This window comes from Paroedura picta, chromosome 1, assembly GCF_049243985.1.
Source record: "Paroedura picta isolate Pp20150507F chromosome 1, Ppicta_v3.0, whole genome shotgun sequence".
NCBI classification, from domain to species: Eukaryota; Metazoa; Chordata; class Lepidosauria; order Squamata; family Gekkonidae; genus Paroedura; species Paroedura picta.
In genome coordinates, this window is record NC_135369.1 from 91,108,265 (window position 1) to 91,130,364 (window position 22,100).

General features: G+C 42.9%; 1 protein-coding gene across 5 annotated transcripts in view; it reads left to right on the forward strand.

The window, feature by feature from the left end:
* The window catches only part of C1H6orf118 (chromosome 1 C6orf118 homolog), an 82,564-nt gene that overhangs the window by 55,031 nt on the left and 5,433 nt on the right, over window positions 1-22,100 (forward strand). The window contains exon 10 of one of the 5 annotated variants that reach the window (XM_077347910.1): window positions 21,254-21,453. The exons of 2 other annotated variants lie outside the window; for them this stretch is intronic. In XM_077347910.1, the coding sequence (XP_077204025.1) occupies window positions 21,254-21,278 (25 nt within the window). In that variant the 3' untranslated portion in view covers window positions 21,279-21,453. Of the gene's footprint in view, window positions 1-2,384; window positions 2,659-19,719; window positions 19,745-21,253; window positions 21,454-22,100 lie in introns of those variants that run through there. 2 more of the 5 variants (XM_077347919.1, XM_077347917.1) reach the window with 2 other exon arrangements.

Here is a 22,100-nt window from a genome sequence, read left to right on the forward strand (position 1 = left end):
AAGCCTGTTCCATTGAGAAACCGCTCTGTCAGGAACTTCTTCTGGGTGTTTAGATGGAATTTCTTTTGAATTAATTTCATCCCATTCGTTTTGGTCTGTCCCTCTGGGCATCTGCAATGGACCCGAAGCTGGCTCAGCAGGCGGATCCCAGCTGTTCCCCCTCACACTGGGGAGTGGTTTGTGTTGCCCTCTCCTGGCCCTGCATGGCAGCCTGAGTAGGGCATGGGAGCCTCTCTGTTCACCACACCCCAGAGGCAGTGCAGGACACTTCTCTTGCCTTGGTGCAGTGTTTGCCAAGTCATTTCACCCAGCACCCACTGGTGCCTCACCTCACCTTGCCTCCAGCACACTCTTTGCTGAGCTCTTCTGGTGCTCTTCTGGCGCCTCGGCCAGCCTGCCACTTACCTCACAAAAGCCCCTGCCTTGTCATGACCGGTGCCCAGATGCTGTTGCTGTTCCTCGTCCTCTGGTGGTGGGGACAGCCCAGCCCAAGGGTCCCTTAGGTGACCCCTGTGAAAGGGTCATTCAACTCCCCAAAGGGTCACAACCCACAGGTTGAGAACTGCTGCTCTAAGCTCAAATAACCAAAAATGTTGCCATCAACATTCCTAGATTTTGACAAGGCCTATTTAAATTGACTGTCTTACAATCTTAAAGATTTTGCAGCAGATGGCTTGATCATTTCTTTTGCAAGAAGGAAGGAAGGAAGGAAGGAAGGAAGGAAGGAAGGAAGGAAGGAAGGAAGGAAGGAAGGAAGGAAGGAAGGAAGGAAGGAAGGAAGGAAGGAAGGAAGGAAGGAGTTCTGCATAACTGTTGTTAAAAGTGCAAGGCTTCTGTTGGTATCTGAGCACATTGCTTTTATATTACATGCAAGATCATACCTTTTAACTCTGGATTAATTAACCTAGTAGAAATAACAACCTTTGGTCCCATATGCAGTCATTAACAGAAATTAGAGTCAGATGTCATCCATAAGCATTCACTTTCTGTACACACCTATCCAGAGTGCATCAAGCATATTATGTAGTACATGATCTGGCTAAAGGGATGAATTGACCATTTATTAAAAAGTGACTGTTATTCCAGTTTGGTTCATCACCCATGTGATCATATGGCTTCAAAGGGTACTATAACCAAACCCATATTGCTCTGATCCCATGAATATATATGTTGCTGTTTTTCTGACCACATGTGGCACAGGTGACATGGAACTGAGAGTAATCAGCTAGTGCTTCAACTCAATCATAGGGGCTTCATGGGGTCTAAGTAGGTATAAGATAAGTTCCTGTTGCTAGGGAACTGCAATATCAAGGAGAGCATAGAGTTCATATTAGAAATGGCCAGGGTGAGATATATATACCTATTAGAAAATTCTAAGTGGCTTTGTAGGGTTCCCAGAAGGCTTCCTAGCTAGCCTTTGACTAGATCTAGACAAGTAACTTTCAACCATACCATGAGGTACATGGGAGAAGAGGGAAAGAAGAAGAAGTCAATGGGTGGTGGGGGGGGGGGAGAATATAATTTCTCTGGAGTTTGTTCACATGTTTGTGAGGACAATAAACATGTGCAGATGGCCAGATGTAGCAAGATTCTCAGAGGGGTGTAATATACTTCTGCTAATAGATGGAATAGATTTTGGATTCATTTAAGCTGCTTCTCTTTTGTCCTGCTGGGGAATGCTTTGCTGGAACCCCATGTGAATTTTACTGAAATATGAGGGTTACATTGTGCATATCTGTATGCTCTGGTATAAGAAAAGGGAAACTTACAAGGCTTAGTAAAATGCTGAGACAAGGTCCTGCCCAAGGCACTAATGTACCAGAAGTTGATTATGAAATGACCTCTAGCTACCCCACACATTTAGCTTCCTACCTTCCAGGATCTAGCTTCAGGGTAGCAAGATAATTTGTTGGACTATAAGAAACTGCAATGTCTGAGTGACCAGTCTTGGGTTCATAATATTAAAAAAGCAGGACAGAAATGTAACATATAATAGTATAGTAAAAATAATTGGGGGGGGGGCATGCATAGGAAATGAGTGGTGTGCGGAATTCTGTTGCCATGCAACTTGTCCCTGAAGGGTCTCCACTCCATCTAATTTATCAGAAGCTCTTGCCTGTGAAATGAATCTGCATTACAAAATTATATCTCAGATTTTCATATTTGTAATGTTTCAAAGTCAAACATTTGGAGAAAACCCTCCAGGCATATCTGTGTGTACTGTGGCTGGCATCTGATCCTGTATAACATACTGTAAACACCCCCCCCCCTTGCTTTTAGGATTCAGAAGGCTTCAGTGTAATTTATTCCAATCAGGATGTACTTTGAGAAGTGTGCTGAATGGTCTACAGCTGTTGTAGCAAAACGCCTCTCCTCCTTTTCAGGATCTCCCAGATGCCTTTGTGACAAAGCACTTTTTGGGCAGAGATGGAAGCAGCTCTGCCAATGATTAGCAGGCTGTGTTAGCAAGTGGAAGCGAGAAGCCTCCCCAGCACAGGAAAGAAGCAGACAAAAGGGGCTGATTGGAACTGAAAAACACTTCCCTGCTGAAGTTGCCATTTCAGTAGGATGCTGAGGGTTTTCAAATTGCTTACTCGGTGAATTTCAATGGGACTACTTTAAACTAAGAGGTTTGAACATTGTGTGTGAATAAAATTATCAAATAAAGGGACTACAAGGCTATTGAATAGTGGGTTCAATAAGGTGTGGAGTCACTTGTGGAGTGAAACATCAGCTCTTTATTTAAGATCACACCAGTCAACTGAATACAACAGCCTACCATCCTGAACTTATATACAGTCCCAAGTTCCTGCCAAAGCCTGTGATTGGCCCCATGTGAGCCACCCAAGTTAAAACTGATCGGGCCATTGAAACTATCCAGTAGCAGGATGAATCCTACATGCTGAGCCATGCAATTACAAGTCCCCACTGTTTGGATCATGGTTCCCACTTTATGGGTCCGCTACACTGCATACACAACAAAGGCTATAACTTCAACCTGCTGACTCTGGTTCATGCTTATGTGGATCAGCATTATATGCCAGAATTGGAGACTAAGGGCCATTCTGCACCCCGAAAATAATGTGAAAGGCTTACCTTTTGCAGACACCATATTTTGGGTGTTTCAAACAATGTTGTCAGCATCCGGCATCCCAGCAGCAACTCAGCAGCTAAATCCTCCATTTTAAAGTGTTAGTTGGGGAATCCCAAAAAAGTAGATTCCCCCAACTATGGCATGCAAACCGGAGGAGAGCACCCAGCAAGCCACACATGAAAGAAATGTGCATAGCTAAAGTAATGCGATCTTTGCCTCCAGTGCCCACCCTTGCACCCACCTCCCTCTCCCTTCTCCTGGGGATGGGGCTTTTTTTTTGAGCAAAAAGCCTGGAGCAATGCACACACGTTGAATCATCCAGGAAGAGCAAAAAAAAAAAATCTCCCAGTCATCACATTAAACATGCCTCTCTAACCCCCCCCCCCAAAAAAAATCGGGAACAATGTTCATTTCCTCCCATGTAGCTAGATTAGTCCTTTCTGAATGGCAAACTCAGCAAGCCTTGTACTGGGCATTTAATCTCCCCAAAACACATGCACAGACCCCTGAGCAGCTCTGTAGGCAGCAGTGGCAGTGGCTCAGAGCAAGCCATGACAAAAAGCCTGGAGGAGGAGGAGGAGGAAAAGACAGGCACTTGTGAGAGTGCTCTCTCCACGCTCATGTTCAGCCTCAAGACAAGAGGCAACAATGGCTCTGCACCACCTTTTCTTCCCCTTAATTGAAGAAGGGCAGCAGCGGAGAGACATGGGCTCAGGGGAGCCTTTGCCTGCAGTCAGGCAAGCAGGCTGACACCATCCATCCACGCAGAGCAGCTGTGGGGGATGTGAGGGACTGCAGACCTCCCTATTTATCTTCGGCACTCCCTTCACAGCCAGTGGCAACCAGTGCTCTCACTCTCTGTAAGGAGTTGCCTACATCAAATTATAGCTACCCTTGATGACCTCAGCCTCCAAGGGAATGGTCCGAGTCAAGTCTACTGAGAAACAGGACCCATAAGGCGTGGTAGTAAAGAAAAGCACTAAGCATCTATGATTAGTCTCAACAGAGAAGTTCTTCTTTTAAAAAAAGCTTGCATCAGGGAGAAAGGTGATTGGCTGCCTGGATTGATTGACAGGTGGAGGAGAGTCATGTGTATAGCATGTTCCTATTCTTCGCCATTTCAAGCAGGTGTGCAGAGTGTCAAGAAGCACGAGAAGGTGGCAGAGGACAGCAAGAGAGCCAGGAGAAGAGGAATGGCCGGAAGTGCAATTTTTAAATAACGTTGCGCTATTGTGCTGGCATAACACTATTTTTTTCATGTGCAGAAAATCCCATGATCTATAGAAAGATAGCAGTAAAACATCTATCTATCTCCAGTATTGTGCCGCATCTTATAGAAGAAGGCAAAAGATGGATTGGATAAATTTATCCTGATTGGATAACTATAGAGAGGATAGAACTATAGATGAACATTAGCTATAATAGGTAAGAATGTAAGCTACAGACAGGGTCAGTTTCATAACTAGGACAAAATATGGCCAGCTTGCCATAATCATCTCCCTTATTTTGGCTCAGTTATTGTGAGTTTTCCATGGGAATTCAGGTGACATCCACAGTGCTGCGCTAAATGGTCCCTTGGTCATGAAGCAAAGCAAAGTTTGCATTATTAATGTTATAAATGAATTTAAATGTCTACTATTGGATGAGGCTACTTCCTCCCATTAGCATTCAATGCATCAAGAAATTCAGATATAGCCATATTCAGTTTATGCCCCAGAAGATACATCCAGTTTATTTATAAAGTTGTTATAAGGTTCATCTTAAGAGATTCTGCAAGATGTAACTATTACCTTTGCAAGCTAGATATTAGTTTTCTTTAAACTCAGTTTTGCACAGATATGCCATGATATGTGATGGGGCAATTGACTTGCTTAGACCTTCCACATCTGTTCCTTTTGCTGAAGGGATTTTGATTGGTTATATCTGGGTTGCATAGCTGCCTTTTGTCCCTTTATGTTTCAAAGGGAAACGGGAAATGGAATTTGTTGTTATATGGTACACTTCATAATGACAGCGAAACTGCACACATAGCAGTTATGGAAGGAAATACTTATTGGAGCCATAACACAAGGGGGAAGGGTTAACCTGTGTTAGATCTTCCTCCTGCTCCATTTCCTTAATAAAAATGGCAAATCAAAGGGCAGCCTTAAACCCCAATGGGGGGCAAATAGGCACAAAAAGGGTAACTATTCTTTCCCCCTTTCCCCTACTGAAAAGAGCCTAAATGAATCATTTAATGTCAGGGAAAGAGGGTAGTGGGAAATAATTAATTCCCCTCTCCCCCAGTTCCTGTAAATCCACATCCTCCCCCATGGCCATTATTAAGGTCAAATTACTTAACAAAATCTCCAGTCATGGAGCTCAAAGACCATGTTTAATTCTGTTCAAAGATTCAGAAAAAGAGCATACCATTACACTAAGATCTCTAGTGCCAGGCTGCTTGCTTTCACATTTTAATAACTGCATGTCAGAAGATAATCCACAGATGCTGATTCCTGCCATCTTTGCAGTTGTCTGCATCACCCTCGTCCATTAATTTTGATCTATTGTGCAAAGTTAAAGATATAGAGCCTCCACTGAGAAAAAGTCAGATGCCCCATTTGGTGCTGTTCTAAAAGAGACTGATGGCTTATCTACAGTGCAAGTTTAAACTGGTTCAATAGTCATTTCTTCTCCCAAGGACACTCTAACAACTACAGTTCTGGGCTATGAACAGGTTGTTCAGCAAATAATTTCTAAACTACAGTCCCCAAGCTCCTTTGGGGAAAGTTAAACTGGTATAAAAATACATAGGTTGATATTTTAACCCTGTACCTCACTTGGATCTACTCCAGCACTCTGAGTGTTATACCTCACAGAATTTCTATTTTGCTGCTCTTCCTTTAATAACAACTAGGGTCTTATTTGCACTGGGCTTTTGAAGCTCACTTGTTATTGTTGTTGTTATGTGCGAAGTCGTGTCCGACCCATCGCGACCCCATGGACAATGATCCTCCAGGCCTTCCTGTCCTCTACCATTCCCTGGAGTCCTTTTAAGTTTGCACCTACTGCTTCAGTGACTCCATCCATCCACCTCATTCTCTGTCGTCCCCTTCTTCTTTTGCCCTCGATCACTCCCAGCATTAGGCTCTTCTCCAGGGAGTCCTTCCTTCTCATGAGGTGGCCAAAGTATTTGAGTTTCATCTTCAGGATCTGGCCTTCTAAAGAGCAGTCAGGGCTGATCTCCTCTAGGACTGACCGGTTTGTTCGCCTTGCAGTCCAAGGGACTCGCAAGAGTCTTCTCCAGCACCAGAGTTCAAAAGCCTCAATTCTTTGACGCTCGGCCTTCCTTATGGTCCAACTTTCGCAGCCATACATTGCAACTGGGAATACCATAGCCTTGACTAAACGCACTTTTGTTGGTAGGGTGATGTCTCTGCTTTTTAGGATGCTGTCTAGATTTGCCATAGCTTTCCTCCCTAGGAGCAAGCGTCTTTTAATTTCTTTGCTGCAGTCCCCATCTGCAGTGATCTTGGAGCCGAGGAAAATAAAATCCGTCACTATCTCCATTTCTTCCCCATCTATTTGCCAGGAATTGAGAGGGCCGGCTGCCATGATCTTTGTTTTCTTGATGTTGAGTTTCAAGCCAACTTTTGCACTCTCCTCCTTCACCCGCATCAACAGGCTCTTTAGTTCCTCTTCACTTTCTGCCATTAGAGTGGTATCATCTGCATATCTGAGGTTGTTGATATTTCTCCCTGCAATCTTGATCCCAATTTGTGACTCCTCTAATCCCGCCTTTCTCATGATGTGCTCCGCATACAAGTTAAATAGGCAAGGCGACAGTATACAGCCTTGCCGAACTCCTTTCTCAATTTTGAACCAGTCAGTGATTCCATGTTCAGTTCTCACTGTTGCTTCTTGACCTACATATAAATTTTTCAAGAGACAAATAAGATGCTCTGGTATTCCTATCTCTTTAAGAACTTTCCACAATTTGTTGTGCTCCACACAATCAAAGGCTTTAGCATAGTCAATGAAGCAGAAGTAGATGTTCTTCTGGAACTCCCTAGCTTTTTCCATGATCCAGCGTATGTTGGCAATTTGATCTCTAGTTCCTCTACCTCTTCGAAATCCTGCCTGTACTTCTGGAAGTTCTCGGTCTACATATTGCTGGAGCCTAGCTTGTAGGATTTTGAGCATAACTTTGCTAGCATGAGAAATGAGTGCAATGGTGCGGTAGTTTGAACATTCTTTGGCATTGCCCTTCTTTGGGATTGGAATGTAAACTGACCTTTTCCAATCCTGTGGCCATTGCTGAGTTTTCCAAATTTGCTGGCATATTGAGTGTAGCACTTTTACTGCATCGTCCTTTAAGATTTTGAATAGTTCAACTGGAATGCTGTCACCACCACTAGCTTTATTGTTGCTCAGACTTCCTAAGGCCCATTTGACTTCACATTCCAGGATGTCTGGCTCCAGGTCAGTAACTACCCCACTGTGGTCATCAGGGATGTTAAGCTCGCTCTTGTATAGTTGTTCTGTATAATTTTGCCACCTTTGCTTAATCTCTTCTGCTTCTGTGAGGTCCCTACCATTTTGGTCCCTTATCATACCCATCTTTGCATGAAACGTTCTCTTCATATCTCCAATTTTCTTGAAAAGATCTCTGGTCCTCCCCATTCTATTGTTTTCTTCTATTTGTTTGCACTGTTCATTTAAGAAGGCATTCTTATCTCTTCTAGCTTTTCTCTGGAATTCTGCATTCAATTGGGTGTATCTTTCTCTTTCTCCCTTGCCTTTCACTTCCCTTCTCTCCTTAGCTATTTGTAAAGCTTCCTCAGACAGCCATTTTGATTTCTTGCATTTCTTTTTCTTTGGGATGGTTTTAGTTGCTACCTCTTGTACAATGTCGCGAACCTCCGTCCATAGTTCTTCAGGCACTCTGTCTATCAGATCTAATTCCTTAAATCTATTTGTCACCTCTACTGTATATTCGTCAGGGATATGATTTAGTTCGTACCTGAGTGGCCTAGTGCTTTTCCCTACTTTCTTCAATTTAAGCCTAAATTTTGCAACAAGAAGCTCATGATCTGAACCACAATCAGCTCCTGGTCTTGTTTTTATTGCCTGTATAGAACTTTTCCATCTTTGGCTGCAGAGTACATAGTCAATCTGATTTCTGTGTTGACCGTCTGGTGATGTCCATGTGTAGAGTCGTCTCTTGGGTTGTTGGAAAAGAGTGTTTGCTATGACCATTGTATTCTCTTGACAAAATTCTACCAGCCTGTGCCCTGCTTCATTTTGTACTCTAAGGCCAAACTTGCCTGTTATCCCAGTTATCTTTTGGCTTCCTACTTTAGCATTCCAATCCCCCATGATGATAAGCACATCATTTTTTGGCGTTGCTTCTATAAGGTGTTGTAGGGCTTCATAGAACTGATCAACTTCATCCTCTTCAGCAGCAGTGGTTGGGGCATAGACCTGGATCACTGTGATGTTGAATGGTTTGCCTTGGATTCGAACTGAGATCATTCTGTCATTTTGGGGATTGTATCCCAAGACTGCTTTTCCTACTCTCTTATTGATTATGAAGGCTACTCCATTTCTTCTGCGAGATTCTTGTCCACAGTAGTAGACCTGATGGTCATCTGAATTAAATTCACCCATTCCTGTCCATTTTAGTTCACTGATTCCTAAAATGTCGATGTTCAGTCTTCTCATTTCTTGTTTAACCACGTCCAGCTTGCCTTGATTCATGGATCTGACGTTCCAGGTTCCTATGGAATAAAAATATTTACAGCATCGGACTGTCTTTTCGCCACCAGTTACTTCCACAACTGAGCGTCCTTTCGGCTTTGGCCCAGCCGCTTCATTCATTCTGGCGCTACTCGTACTAGCCGTCTGCTCATCCCCAGTAGCATATTGGACACCTTCCGACCTGAGGGGCTCATCTTCCGGCGTCATATCGTTATGCCTATTGGAACTGTCCATAGAGTTTTCATGGCAAAGATACTGGAGTGGTTTGCCATTGCCTTCTCCAGTGGATCACCTTTTGTCAGAGCTCTCAGCTATGACCTGTCCGTCTTGGGTGGCCCTGCACGGCATAGCTCATAGCTTCACTGAGCTACGCAAGCCCCCTTGCCACAACAAGGCAGCGATCCTTGAAGGGGGGATCCTTGAAGCTCACTGGGTACAGTTAAAGAAGCAATTGCACTTGATCTTGATCTCCACTCCTCTTGGTCTCCACTCCGCTTGCTTCCCCCCCCCCCCCCCCAATCTGTTCTACTCAGGGTTGACTCTGGAGTCACACTGCTTATGCCCTACCTCTTTTGGATTTTTTTCTCTACCCTTTTACCCCAGTCACACATCCAGTACTGACATTGTGCAGAGGTCTTTGTTGGTTGGTTGGTTGGTTGGTTTCCAGCAGGAGCAGGACTTTCACTTCCAGGCTTTGCATTTTAGTGCATTTCATTGCTTCCTTCATTTTATCTCAACTTTTATGCTGTAGAACCATTCTTCCTGCTTTACCAGCTCCCTTAAGTAGTGATAAGTATTCATGTCAGAAGAAGTAAAGACAAACCATCCTTGCCTGTGCTTCACACAGCAAGGAGGGAGGAAGGAGAAATATTCTCCAGGGCTCTTTTCTCTCTATCTTTCCCCTCCCATCCTGGCAATTTCTTTTTTTTAAGTGAAGGGGATACTTAACACTTCTTTAAAAATGATTGTAAGGAGTCATTTAATTTCATTCTTTAATTTTAAAAAATCTGTCAGTGAACCTTGTGAATAGGACCCACAGACAATACAACACAGCTGAGGTGGTTCAATTAGTAAGGTGTTTGCCTTGCGATTATAACTTTATATGTTCAAGTCTAGCTATATTTATTGAGATTTTAATTTTTTTATTTTTAAAAGTAAAAAAATGGTCAAAAGTTTTAAAATGTGCATTTTTTAAAAATTAGCTTTTTAAAAGTAAAAAAAAAACACCCTGATTTTATGTCATGGGCTATATAGAAATTAACCTGTAAAAATGAAAGGCTGCTACTGAAAAAAAGAAACAGGCTGAATTGTTAGATTCCAGACACTCCCAAAGGATTAAACTTGTCTTTAGAATTGTATCTTCTATATAAAAAAACAACAACAGATTTAATCTACTTACTCTTTTTGAAGAATTGCTTCAAAACAAACAAGTTTGTAACATTCATTTAGGCACATAAAATTTTTCTCTTTAATTTTGAGCCCAAACCTGTTGGGTACTGGACAGCCTTAGCTAATGTTATCTTTCTTTTTCACAAAGAGATTCTCTTCCTCATGCAGTATCAAGAACAAAATAAGCTTTAGCTGTTTTGTATGTGATGGATATTTTAGGACCTAGATTTGAACTTTTAATACAATATCTTATATCACATTCTTTTTCTTAGTCATGTGTCAGCACTTAGTCATGGACAGCAATTTAAAAGTAAGGTTCTGTTGAAGTGACAAAGAACCAGTACGTAAAGGGTTAAATTCTTCACTGAAGCAGAGAACTTGAGTAAACAGGCTGCTCCAAGCAATCTGATTGGCCAGCAACAGCTGTGGAAGAGATGATATTAGAGCTGTATTTCTAAGGGAAGAGTTTAGTTGGGATGCAACAGAAACCTGCTTTGAAAGAAATCTCACTGTGCCTCAGCTGAGAAACAACTGCACTGAGGATAATTTAGTTAGAGAAAACATTCTTGACTAATAGTCTGGTTTCAAAATACACAGTTGGAAGAACATGGGAAGGATTTTGGCAGAGTAATTTGGGTAATTTTGTGAGACTCCCAATTCAGGGCAAAGGAAAGGGGAGAAATCTTCTAGAGGTAGGAGAAGGAACCCTGCCCAGTTAAAAGAGGGAAATTAGTTGAAGATTTCCTTGGACTAATATGGAATAAAACAAGTTCCAGACACTTTCAGAGTCAGAGAAAAACTGATATTGCTAAGGAAGGGAGTTTGCACTAAAGAGGGTACCGGCCTTCAAAGAAAACCAGGGAAGTTCAAAAAACATGTGTTTGGTTAAACACATGAACAAAAACCTCTCAGTGTAAAAAAGAAGACAAGTTGGTACTTCTATACAATTTTTTTGTCAGAAACTAAGAAAAGCTTATTCTTCTCCAATATCCTGATTGGCTGATTTGGAAACTTCATGCTCCATTGAGCATGTTTCCTCCCTGCTTGTTTCCAGAACAGACTGAACAAACACAACAGAATAGCTAGACGGTTAGCTAAGTCTGTCTCACCTCTTGTTCTATACATTTTTTCCTCTTCCAAATAAAACCATGCTATTCTTTAAAGCAGCCTAGTGCTTTGCATTTCTTTGCATATTTGAACTCTGCCAATAGTATTCAGGTTCTAATACTGCTACTGGTGGTGATATGAAGCAGGCAAGAGACACAGTAGTAGAAATAATACTAAAAGGAAGAAAGCCACAAGAAAAACTACTGTGGGAGCATTTTTTTTCCTGGTTAATCTGTATTAACATCACAGAGTATTAATAGATTATTATGTGATTGTTCATTCCATTTCCAGCAATCAAGGGCTTTGAGGCACTTTGAGCCACAAACACACATAACTCCTACTGAGAGATGATTCAAATGTTACTCACCCAAGTGTTTAGGTATCCATCTACCCAGTGGGATATCATGTTTTTATTTGGCTTACAGCATGACGAACCCCACTCATGTCTCCCTGGTAGTGCTACGCTTCTCTGGCAACGGCTATGACTAATTGGATATGTAGTATACAGCTATGCAAATTTATGCAGCAAGCCCTGTACAAATGAGACTGGAAACTGCACAGAGAATTGTCAAATCAGAACATTTTTCAGTGTATAACATGGAGTAGCTATGGTATGGTCAAGCTGGATGGAAGGGCCATGGGTAGAATACATACTTTGCACATAGAAGCTCCTGTGCTCAGCCCCCAGCAACTCATGTTAAAGGATCTCAACACTTACTATTTGAGAAAAACCCTGATGTCACTGCCAGTCAAACTATTTCCACAGTCATGATTTACCAGGGAAATTTTACCTCATTGGATTCTAAATGTAGAATCATGACCCCCCCTTAGATTCTTGTGGTACTTGAATTACACAAGCAAGGAGGGGTCTTGTGTTGATGTATGCTAATCACTATGCATCATCATCATCACCACTAATTATTATTATTTATTCAATCTATTTCCCACCGCCCCCAGCAAGCTGTCTCACGGCGGGTTACAAGATAAAAATCTCATATAAAACATACAATATAAAATCCTGTTAAAAATCACCTCCGGTGGCAAAACAGTCATCAATTCCCACAGCCACTAAGGCTGGCTTCCGATGTACCATAGGGGCCTCCGAGTGTCAGCACTCCACTGGTGGCAATGACCGTCCTGGTGGAGATCTCTTCTGGGGGGCTCATCTTATCTTTTGAGCCTCAGCCTCAAGCATAGAACTGGAAGAAAAGCTCTGTCTTGTAAGCCCTACCAAATGCTGGAAGCTCCTTCAGAACCCGCAACTCTTCCAGGATCTCATTCCACCAGGTTGGAGCCATGACCAAAGAAGCCCTGGCCCTGGTCAAGGCCAGGTGAACTTCTTGGGGGCCAGGAATCACCAAAAGTTTACTACCTGCACTGTGTAAAGCCCTGCTGGGAATATAGGGTGATCGGCAGTCTTTCAGATATGTGGGTCCCAGACCATGAAGGGCTTGAAAAGTCAAAACCAGAACCTTGAACCTGATCTGGGCCGCAACTGTTAATCAATGCAGCTGCCTTTGTACTTGCTGGATATTGGCCCTCCAAGGTATTTCAGTGAGGACCCTAGCAGCCGCATTTTGCACCAGCTGCAGGTCAGGGACAAAGGCAGGCCCACATAGAGCGAGTTATAGAAGTCAATTATGGAGGTGACTTTCACATGGATCACCATGGCTAGGTGCTCAGGAGACAGGTAGGGTGATGGAGATGGTAGAATGCCTGGTGGGCTACCTTTGTGACCTGTACCTCCATGGACAGTGAGGCATCCAGTGTCACCCCAAAATTTCTGGCCTGGGGAGTGGTGTTCAATCCCCCAGACATAGTGGGTAAGCGTGCTTTCTGTCCTGCCTCCTTCCTTCCCAGCCATAGGACCTAAATCTTGGACGGGTTGAGTTTCAGACAACTCTGCTCAAGCCATCTAGCTATGGCTTTCAAACTTCTGGCAAATGGTTATGGGTGGGGTGTCTGGCAGGCGACCCATGAGGAAATAGCTGGGTGTCATCTGCATACTGATGACAACCCAACCCAAAGCTCTGTACCAGCTGGGCCAGAGGGCACATAAAGATGTTAAAAAGAGTGGGGGAAAGCACTGCCCCCTGTGGAACCCCACAAGGGAGTCAACAAGGGCAAGATAGCTCTTCCCCCACTGCTACCTTCTGAACTCAGTTTTGAAGGAAGGAGTGCAGCCATTGAAGGGCTGTTCCCCGTATCCCTACCCTGGTAAGGTGGTGATCCAAATGCGGCCAAAGATCTAACATTACGAGGATGGCTGAACTGCCTTGATTCTGTTGCTGACTGAGATCATCCGTCAGGGCGACCAGTACCGTCTCCACCCTGTGATCAGGACAGAAGCCCAACTGGGATGGGGCAAAGACAAAACATGTTGGACAACATTACACAACTGTTTATCAGCATGAAAGTTAACAATAGTAGGGTGACATGAAATAAACCTTTAAAAAATGAAAATTTTCCTAACAACAGAACAACACTCCATGAACCTAGGAAATAGGAAAATAACTTTAATCATGTAAAGTTCTGCATTTAGGTAGGAAAACCAAATACACCAATATAGGATGGGGGAGACTTGTCTTGGCAGTAGCATGTGCGAAAAAGATCTAGGAGTCTTAGTAGACCATACATTGAACATGAGTCAACAGTGTGACTCGGTGGCTAAAAAGGCAAATAGGATTTTGGGCTGTATTAAATGGAGTATTGAGTCCAGATCACTGGAGGTGATGGTACCGCTTTACACTGCTCTGGTTCGGCCTCACTTGGAGTACTGTGTTCAGTTTTGGGCACCCCAGTTGAAGAGGGATATAAACAAACTGGAGCATGTCCAGAGGAGGGCAACAAAAATGGTAAGGGGTTCAGATATCAGATATCAAGACATATGGAGAAAGGTTGGGTGAGCTTGGTCTGTTTAGCTTGGAGAGGAGATGACTGAGAGGGGATTTGATTACCATCTTCAAGTATTTAAAAGGGTGCCATATAGAGGATGGAGCAGAGTTCTTCTCTCTTGCCCCAGAGGGACAAACCAGACGAATGGGATGAAATTAATTCAAAATAAATTCCCTCTAAACATCCGGAAGAAGTTCCTGAAAGTTAGAGCAGTTTCTCAGTGGAACAGGCTTCCTCAGGAAGTGGTGGGTTCTCCATCTTTTGAAATATTTAAACAGAGGCTGGATAGCCATCTGATGGAGAGGCTGATTCTGTGAAGGCTTAAGGGGGTGGCAGGTTACAGTGGATGGATGGTAGGATTGAGAGTGTCCTGCATAGTGCAGGGGGTTGGACTAGATGACCCATGAGGTACCTTCCAACTCTATGATTCTATGTCTCTTAAATGGTTTGGCGGTCTGGAGCAGGGAGTGTGATAAAAAAAATGAAGTACCCAGTTGCTCCTTAAATCATAAAAGAAAGTTTAGATGCCAGAGGGGGTGACAGGGGAGGCAGGGGGCAGAATGTTGGGCACTAGCTCTGGATAAACTTATAAGCCCAAACATTTGCTGACATAGGTTCCCTCTTGAAGGAACCTTCTGACATTGTTGTTGTTGTTATGTGCGAAGTCGTGTCCGACCCATCGCGACCCCATGGACAATGATCCTCCAGGCCTTCCTGTCCTCTACCATTCCCCGGAGTCCATTTAAGTTTGCACCTACTGCTTCAGTGACTCCATCCAGCCACCTCATTCTCTGTCGTCCCCTTCTTCTTTTGCCCTCGATCGCTCCCAGCATTAGGCTCTTCTCCAGGGAGTCCTTCCTTCTCATGAGGTGGCCAAAGTATTTGAGTTTCATCTTCAAGATCTGGCCTTCTAAAGAGCAGTCAGGGTTGATCTCCTCTAGGACTGACCGGTTTGTTCGCCTTGCAGTCCACGGGACTCGCAAGAGTCTTCTCCAGCACCAGAGTTCAAAAGCCTCAATTCTTTGACGCTCGGCCTTCCTTATGGTCCAACTTTCGCAGCCATACATTGCAACTGGGAATACCATAGCCTTGACTAAACACACTTTTGTTGGCAGGGTGATGTCTCTGCTTTTTAGGATGCTGTCTAGATTTGCCATAGCTTTCCTCCCCAGGAGCAAGCGTCTTTTAATTTCTTTGCTGCAGTCCCCATCTGCAGTGATCTTGGAGCCCAGGAAAATAAAATCTGTCACTATCTCCATTTCTTCCCCATCTATTTGCCAGGAATTGAGAGGGCCGGATGCCATAATCTTTGTTTTCTTGATGTTGAGTTTCAAGCCAACTTTTGCACTCTCCTCCTTCACCCGCATCAACAGGCTCTTTAGTTCCTCTTCACTTTCTGCCATTAGAGTGGTATCATCTGCATATCTGAGGTTGTTGATATTTCTCCCTGCAATCTTGATCCCAATTTGTGACTCCTCTAATCCCGCATTTCTCATGATGTGCTCTGCATATAAGTTAAATAGGCAAGGCGACAGTATACAGCCTTGCCGAACTCCTTTCTCAATTTTGAACCAGTCAGTGATTCCATGTTCAGTTCTCACTGTTGCTTCTTGACCTGCATATAAATTTCTCAAGAGACAAATAAGATGCTCTGGTATTCCCATCTCTTTAAGAACTTGCCACAATTTGTTGTGCTCCACACAATCAAAGGCTTTAGCATAGTCAATGAAGCAGAAGTAGACGTTCTTCTGGTACTCCCTAGCTTTCTCCATGATCCAGCGTATGTTGGCAATTTGATCTCTAGTTCCTCTGCCTCTTCGAAATCCTGCCTGTACTTCTGGAATCCTGCCTGTACTTCTGGATATCCTGCCTGTACTTCTGACATTAATAGAGGACAAATATTAGGCAGAAAACAAACAACATAGGATCACTTTCTTCAGTGTTTCCTAAAATCGGGTGCTATATTTATTAGAAATTTGTGTTGTAATATGATCATGCTCAAAATTTAAAAAAAATATGTAGGGAAGAGAGGTTTGGGTGGGAGGAGCACAGGTCAGAGTTGATATGTAGAGTTGATATGTATCTATGAGGCCACTGCTGGAAGCAGGAATGGAGGAGGAAGCAGACTTAAATCCCAAACTTCCTCATTGGATGACCATGAATTGCCTTCCAGAGAGGGGGTTTCCAAAGATCCACAAAAAAGCTGCTAAGAGGGATTACAACTGGATCTGGTCCTTAAAATGTTTGGTACTCCTCTGAACTTTGGGAATGCTGGAGCAGCATTTTTCCCAACTGTAGAAAAGGTCTCAGAATAGACCATCTTGAGTCAGGTAGTCTGATTATATTTAAGGCAGCTTCGCAAGCTCCCATATGCATGAAGTTCCTTAAATAGCAACATTTTTCAGGAATCTATCCAGTCCCTTTCAAATCTTGCAACATGAACCATTACAGGGCTTTGTGTAATGCATATGAATTTGTTCCTCTTCTGTTCAAAAGCTCCTTTTCCATTAATTTCATCACAGTTCCTTGGTTCCAGCCTTTTGAGAGGTTAGAAAGTGATAGAATTCAGTCCTGAAGATTCTCTGGGCCACACAGCATGCATTACCAAGATCCACACCATTCTATCAAGATGTCCCAGAACCTAACACAGACTGATATATTGAAAAAAAGGCTATAGTGCACAGTATGCCATTAGCATACTGTATGCTATTAGCATACTGTGTATCATTAGCATACTGTGCATCATTAGCCACTCATAATATGAAATTAGCTACTGAATGCCATTTGTAATAATTAGAAGGACTGCCAGGGACTGACCGTGCTGTTTGTAGCCTTACAATGCTACAGCCATAGTTCAGATTATGAATGCCTCTTTCCTGATGCAATTGCTAAAAGGTCCAGGCAGCTCAAGTAATAGAGAGTTTGGAATATAAATAGGATCTTGATCATGGCTGCCAGAGGTATGTGATTTAAGAAAAACAGCTTTATGATGTTATGACATCTCTGAGCTAGGCTTTAGTCAGTGGTCAAAAGCAAAGGGCTGTCCAATTTGCAAGCTATATCCTGTCCCCTGTGACCTTGATTCTTGACTACTGGCTGTTGTGTACTTTGGGATGGTCATGTCACCTTGAAACACTGATAGATTTTCTCATCACCTGAAAAATAACCAGTTCACTCATTTTTTATGTTTCTTGACAAGCCTTGAAGATGTGGTTCATTCCTCATGATATCCCCATTCTTGCTCTTCTCACACTTCACTGATTCTATTCTCCTTGCAATCACAATCCTAGATGAATTCCTATGTAAGTGGCATGGCATGGTGGAGATTACAAGTTCAAAAGCAGCTGCAAAGAGAACTGCTGAATTCTCAGCCCCCCATGTAAATGGTATGCACTTCAGCAAATGTCCATACAGAGCAAAGTGACACTTTGTATGAATATTGGTTTTTAAAAGCCATGGCCAAATGTGTGCTTTCAGGTCCAAGGACACTTGATGCCAATCTTTTGTTAATACTGCCCGCTATGAAGATGTTTCTTTTGGCTATGGTACTTTGCTAGCTTTTGTCAGGATAACTAGCCTTTCTTTGCTGCAATCCATCTTGATTTCATCCTATATAGGATCCAGTTCTGAAAAATGAAGTGTCTGTATAAGTTTTCAGAGTAGCATAAGATGAACCCAAATCTTCATCATTTGTTGTATTTGAAAAAAGCTATACTCTGAATCTGAGGACCAAAAATGAACTTCATTTGGAGAGACTATCATTTTCAGTTAAGTGTCTTGTAAACAGAAAATGAAGGGCAAATGAATGTGTATTGTTTTACAATGCTGTATGTTCCCTAAATGTGAGCTCGCTGACCCATCATTGTAGTAAGTACTAATCACAGATGAACAAATGAGCCTGCCTTTATACTGAGTCAGGTGATAGGTCTATTGAGGTTAGTACAGTCTACTTTGAGTGAAGCTCCTCTCCAAGGTCCCAGGCAGATTACATCACCTGCTGTCTGTACCTTTGAACCAGAGAATCCAGCGTTTGAACCTGGTACCTTCTGCATGCAAAGCAGATGCTTTACCACTCAGCCTTCGAGGGAAGATAATGAACTAACTTCCAGGCCAAAGAGCACAATGGCTGCTTCAGTGACTGAAAAACAGCTTTAAACAAGATAGTACAGTTGATGAGTTTATTCCTTTCTCTCCTTGCGCATCCTAAAGTAGCATGATCAAAATTAACTGTGCTGTAATATGTGTCTTAAATATGGGAGACTGATCCAGCCCACTGAAATGGAAGCTGATTCTCCAAAATATTATTGCTTAATGTGGGAGTTGGCTACAAATAGGTAATTAATGTGGTTATCCTTGTTTCAAAAATATCAGGCCACTAAAGAAAAAAACTACAATTTACTCTTTTTAGCATTTTCCAGAGTTTTCCAAAACTAGGAGTATTTTTGATGTAACTAAGTAGAAGAGAAAGCATGGTTTCTCCTGGTTCTTCTTGGCAGCACAAAAGGATCAGATAAGTCCACATGTCAGCAGGGAATAATGCTGCCAATAGCTGGCACATCTGACAGTGGAAGCCCCTTTTACATTGGCCAATGTGCACAGGAACAGATGGAGAGGGTAACGGCAGAGAGCTAATATCTTAACCCATCGTTCCCAGGCTTCTGGACAAGTGACTCAGCAAACCTAGACCTTTCCTGTACATGTTCCACTCATAAGGTCTTTGGGGCATCAGTGATCATTAGGGCCATCTGTGATCTTCAGTTAGCTAGTATGCAGCAGCTGGTTCACAACTCTGTCAAGTCCTGTGCTCATAGCCCCCTGAGCTCCTTGTGCTTCAGATAATTCATTACTCGCCTACCACAGAGCTGCTTAGAAACTGTGAAACACGCTACACAGAGAAGGCTGAGACTGCACATGGGATTCTACACAATATAGCATGTCAATCAGTTATTTGGAGATGCTAATAAGCGGATCTTGCAGACAAAATATCTTGTCATTCCGCTGCTTGGAGATTTGCATAAGTCAAGCTTTTGATGTGATGCTTCAAAGTGGTTTTACAGAAGCTGTGTTTCTGTGCTATGTTAATCTCTTCAAAGTCCTTTACGAGGAAGGATGCTGCATTTGGCCCACTGGTGATCTCTGAATGCATTACAGTTTTCCTCCTTGCAAAAACAGTCTGTTTCAGGCTTCAAGTTGCTATTTCCTTCTTTTGTGGGGGTGGAACTGTGTCCATGAGCCCCAATCCCACCAGGAGAATTGGTATGCAGAGCTTGTCATTAAGCTTATCTGATCCTTACAGAAGTTGTTAGATGCAAATGTGAATCCTTTGGGATTGCTAGTTAATCTCTGAACAAGGTGAGCAAAACTAGAATGGTTTCAAGATGTTTGAAGTTTGTGCAGCCTTGCAGTGACCTGTGTTATGCTCAGGATGGTTCTTCCACCACACCATGCTTTCAGAAAAAGTGACAACTGCCCGGTATTATTTCTTGTGTTCACAGAAACTTTTAAGAAGCCCTAAGGCCCTCGTCTGATTCCTGGCATTTCTTATCAACCGAGATGGAAGGTTTATCACTCCCTCCTGTTTTTGTATTCCCTTTTCAAACATCTATCAGTATAAACTAATCATGTCAGTTCCCTGGTTGCACAGGATTTATACATCTCTTATTGAGAGTTTAGATCAGTCTTCAAGGTCTAACCTCGCATGGACATAGTAACACACATGCACATTTTTGGGGGGAGGGGGATCTTGCCTTCCTCATAATTATAAATGGCCTTTCACAGTTGTAAATATGAAGAGGGGTCACTTGTGCATGAAACTGGGGTCACTGTGAGTGGGCAGGTAGTTGTGAGTGTCCTGAATTGTGCAGGAGGTTGAACTAGATGACCCTGAAGGTCCCTTCCAAGTCTATGATTCTATACAAATTGTGTAAACAAATAAATGTTTCCACATATTTTCTCTGCTTGTTCCACTTCTCCTGCCCATCAACTGCATTGAGTGCCTTCTAATTCTAGCATTAGGGAGGGGGATTCTCTCTATCCATTTTATCTGCAGTATGCATAACACTATTCACCTCTATAATTTTTTTCTAAACTGAAAAGCCCCAAATTCTATGGCTTTCTCCATTGAGAAAGAGCTCCAACAACATGACAAGCAGCCCAGTTCTGCACTTCTATGCCTCTATGGTACCCTTTAAAAAAAAAGAAATTATTTTTATTTTGTATATGATGGTATACAGAAAGAAAAGATAGAATAGATAAATATACAAAAAAACATGTCCCCATTCTCCTACCCGTGAGATCATTCTAATTTCTTTTTTGGGGGAAAAATACAACTGAAGTCACATACAGCAGCAGTCTGCAACCCCCGGTCCGGGGATCAGTCCTGGTCCGTAGATCAGTCGGTACCGGGCCACGGCTCCTCCTCGTCCTCCTCCCCGGCTGCTGCCTTGGGGGCTACCCTGCCACTCTGCTGCCGGCTCACCTTTGATGCTCTCCGGCGGCTGCCATGGCTGGGGCTCCCGCTCTGTGTGGCACTGTGCAGCTGCTGCTGGCAGTGCCCCCCAGCGGGCGGCGGGAAAGCAAGTGGAGCAGGGGCTCAGGCGGCAGCAACGACGTCCCTTGGCAAAAGACTACCCCCCGGGCCTCAGTATAATTGTCAAGCATTGACCAGTCCCCAGTGATAAAAAGGTTGGGGACCACTGAAATACAGTATTCCAGAAATGCAGCCACATTTTGGATCTGTGCATGGCCATTATGGGACATTTTATTGTCAGCCCCTATTAACACCATCACAGTATTTGCTTCTTTCACAGTCATCACTGTCCTTGGATAACCCACCCCAAATATAAGTTCAGTCTTAAATGTTATACAACAAAAACAAGAAGGTGATGGAAGTCATTGAAGAGAAACAGTGTAAAATTGTATTCCTTCTACATATATGTGTTTAATCTTCATTTCAGTAGGATGGGAGGTCTGCGCCATTGTGCCTTAGGCTGTGCAGAACATTTCCTTTCTTTTTTCCTGTACCTCAAGGGAAAGTACAACTCATTCAGAATGACAAATGACCAAAGAAGATTAGGATTCACTCCAAGATGATGCCTCCAGATTGCAAGAGCAGCCAACAACATGGAAAATGAAATACAGTGCAAATAAGTGTAATGTGATGCATGTCTGTCTGGGCAAAAGATATTAACATTACATGTGAGGTTTAACTCATGGTGATAATTTGGGAAAGAGAACTTGTTGCATTGAAAGTTTCCATCAATCTATAAAGCTGCCTGATATTGAATCAGGCTATTGGTTCCTCCACCTCCATTGTGTACTCTGATTGACAATGGCTCTTCCAACTCTCAGTAGAAAAGGGCTTTTCCTAGCACCAACACTCAACCCAACACCATAGATGTGTAGTGTATATTTAATCTCTCCCCTCCTTCAAGAAACCCAAAGTAGCATACATGGTTCTCCCCTCCTTCTCATTTAAACTGCGGATATCTGAGGACAGAACCTGAGTCCTTCTGCATACAAAGCATATGTCCAGCTCCTGAGCTATGGCCTATTCCCAAGAATGTGGGAGGACATTTTCCCCTGAGACAACTTACCCAAAATTGTGGTGCAGCTCATTCAGAGGACTTTGTAACCTCAGGTGTAGCTGGTCACTATGGTATTCATTACTTTTCCATTGCTCTAGATTTCTGACTGGGCACAAATGTAGTATAGAATTTTCCGTCCCACTTGTCATGATGTAAATGATGACTGCTTTAGTGAATGGGTAAATTACCTGGGTAAATTAATTACCACTTAGTAATGGATCATTTGTGTCAAACATCTGTTATAGCAAAACACAGGGCCCCTGTTTAAGTTTTGGAGAGACAATTGAAGA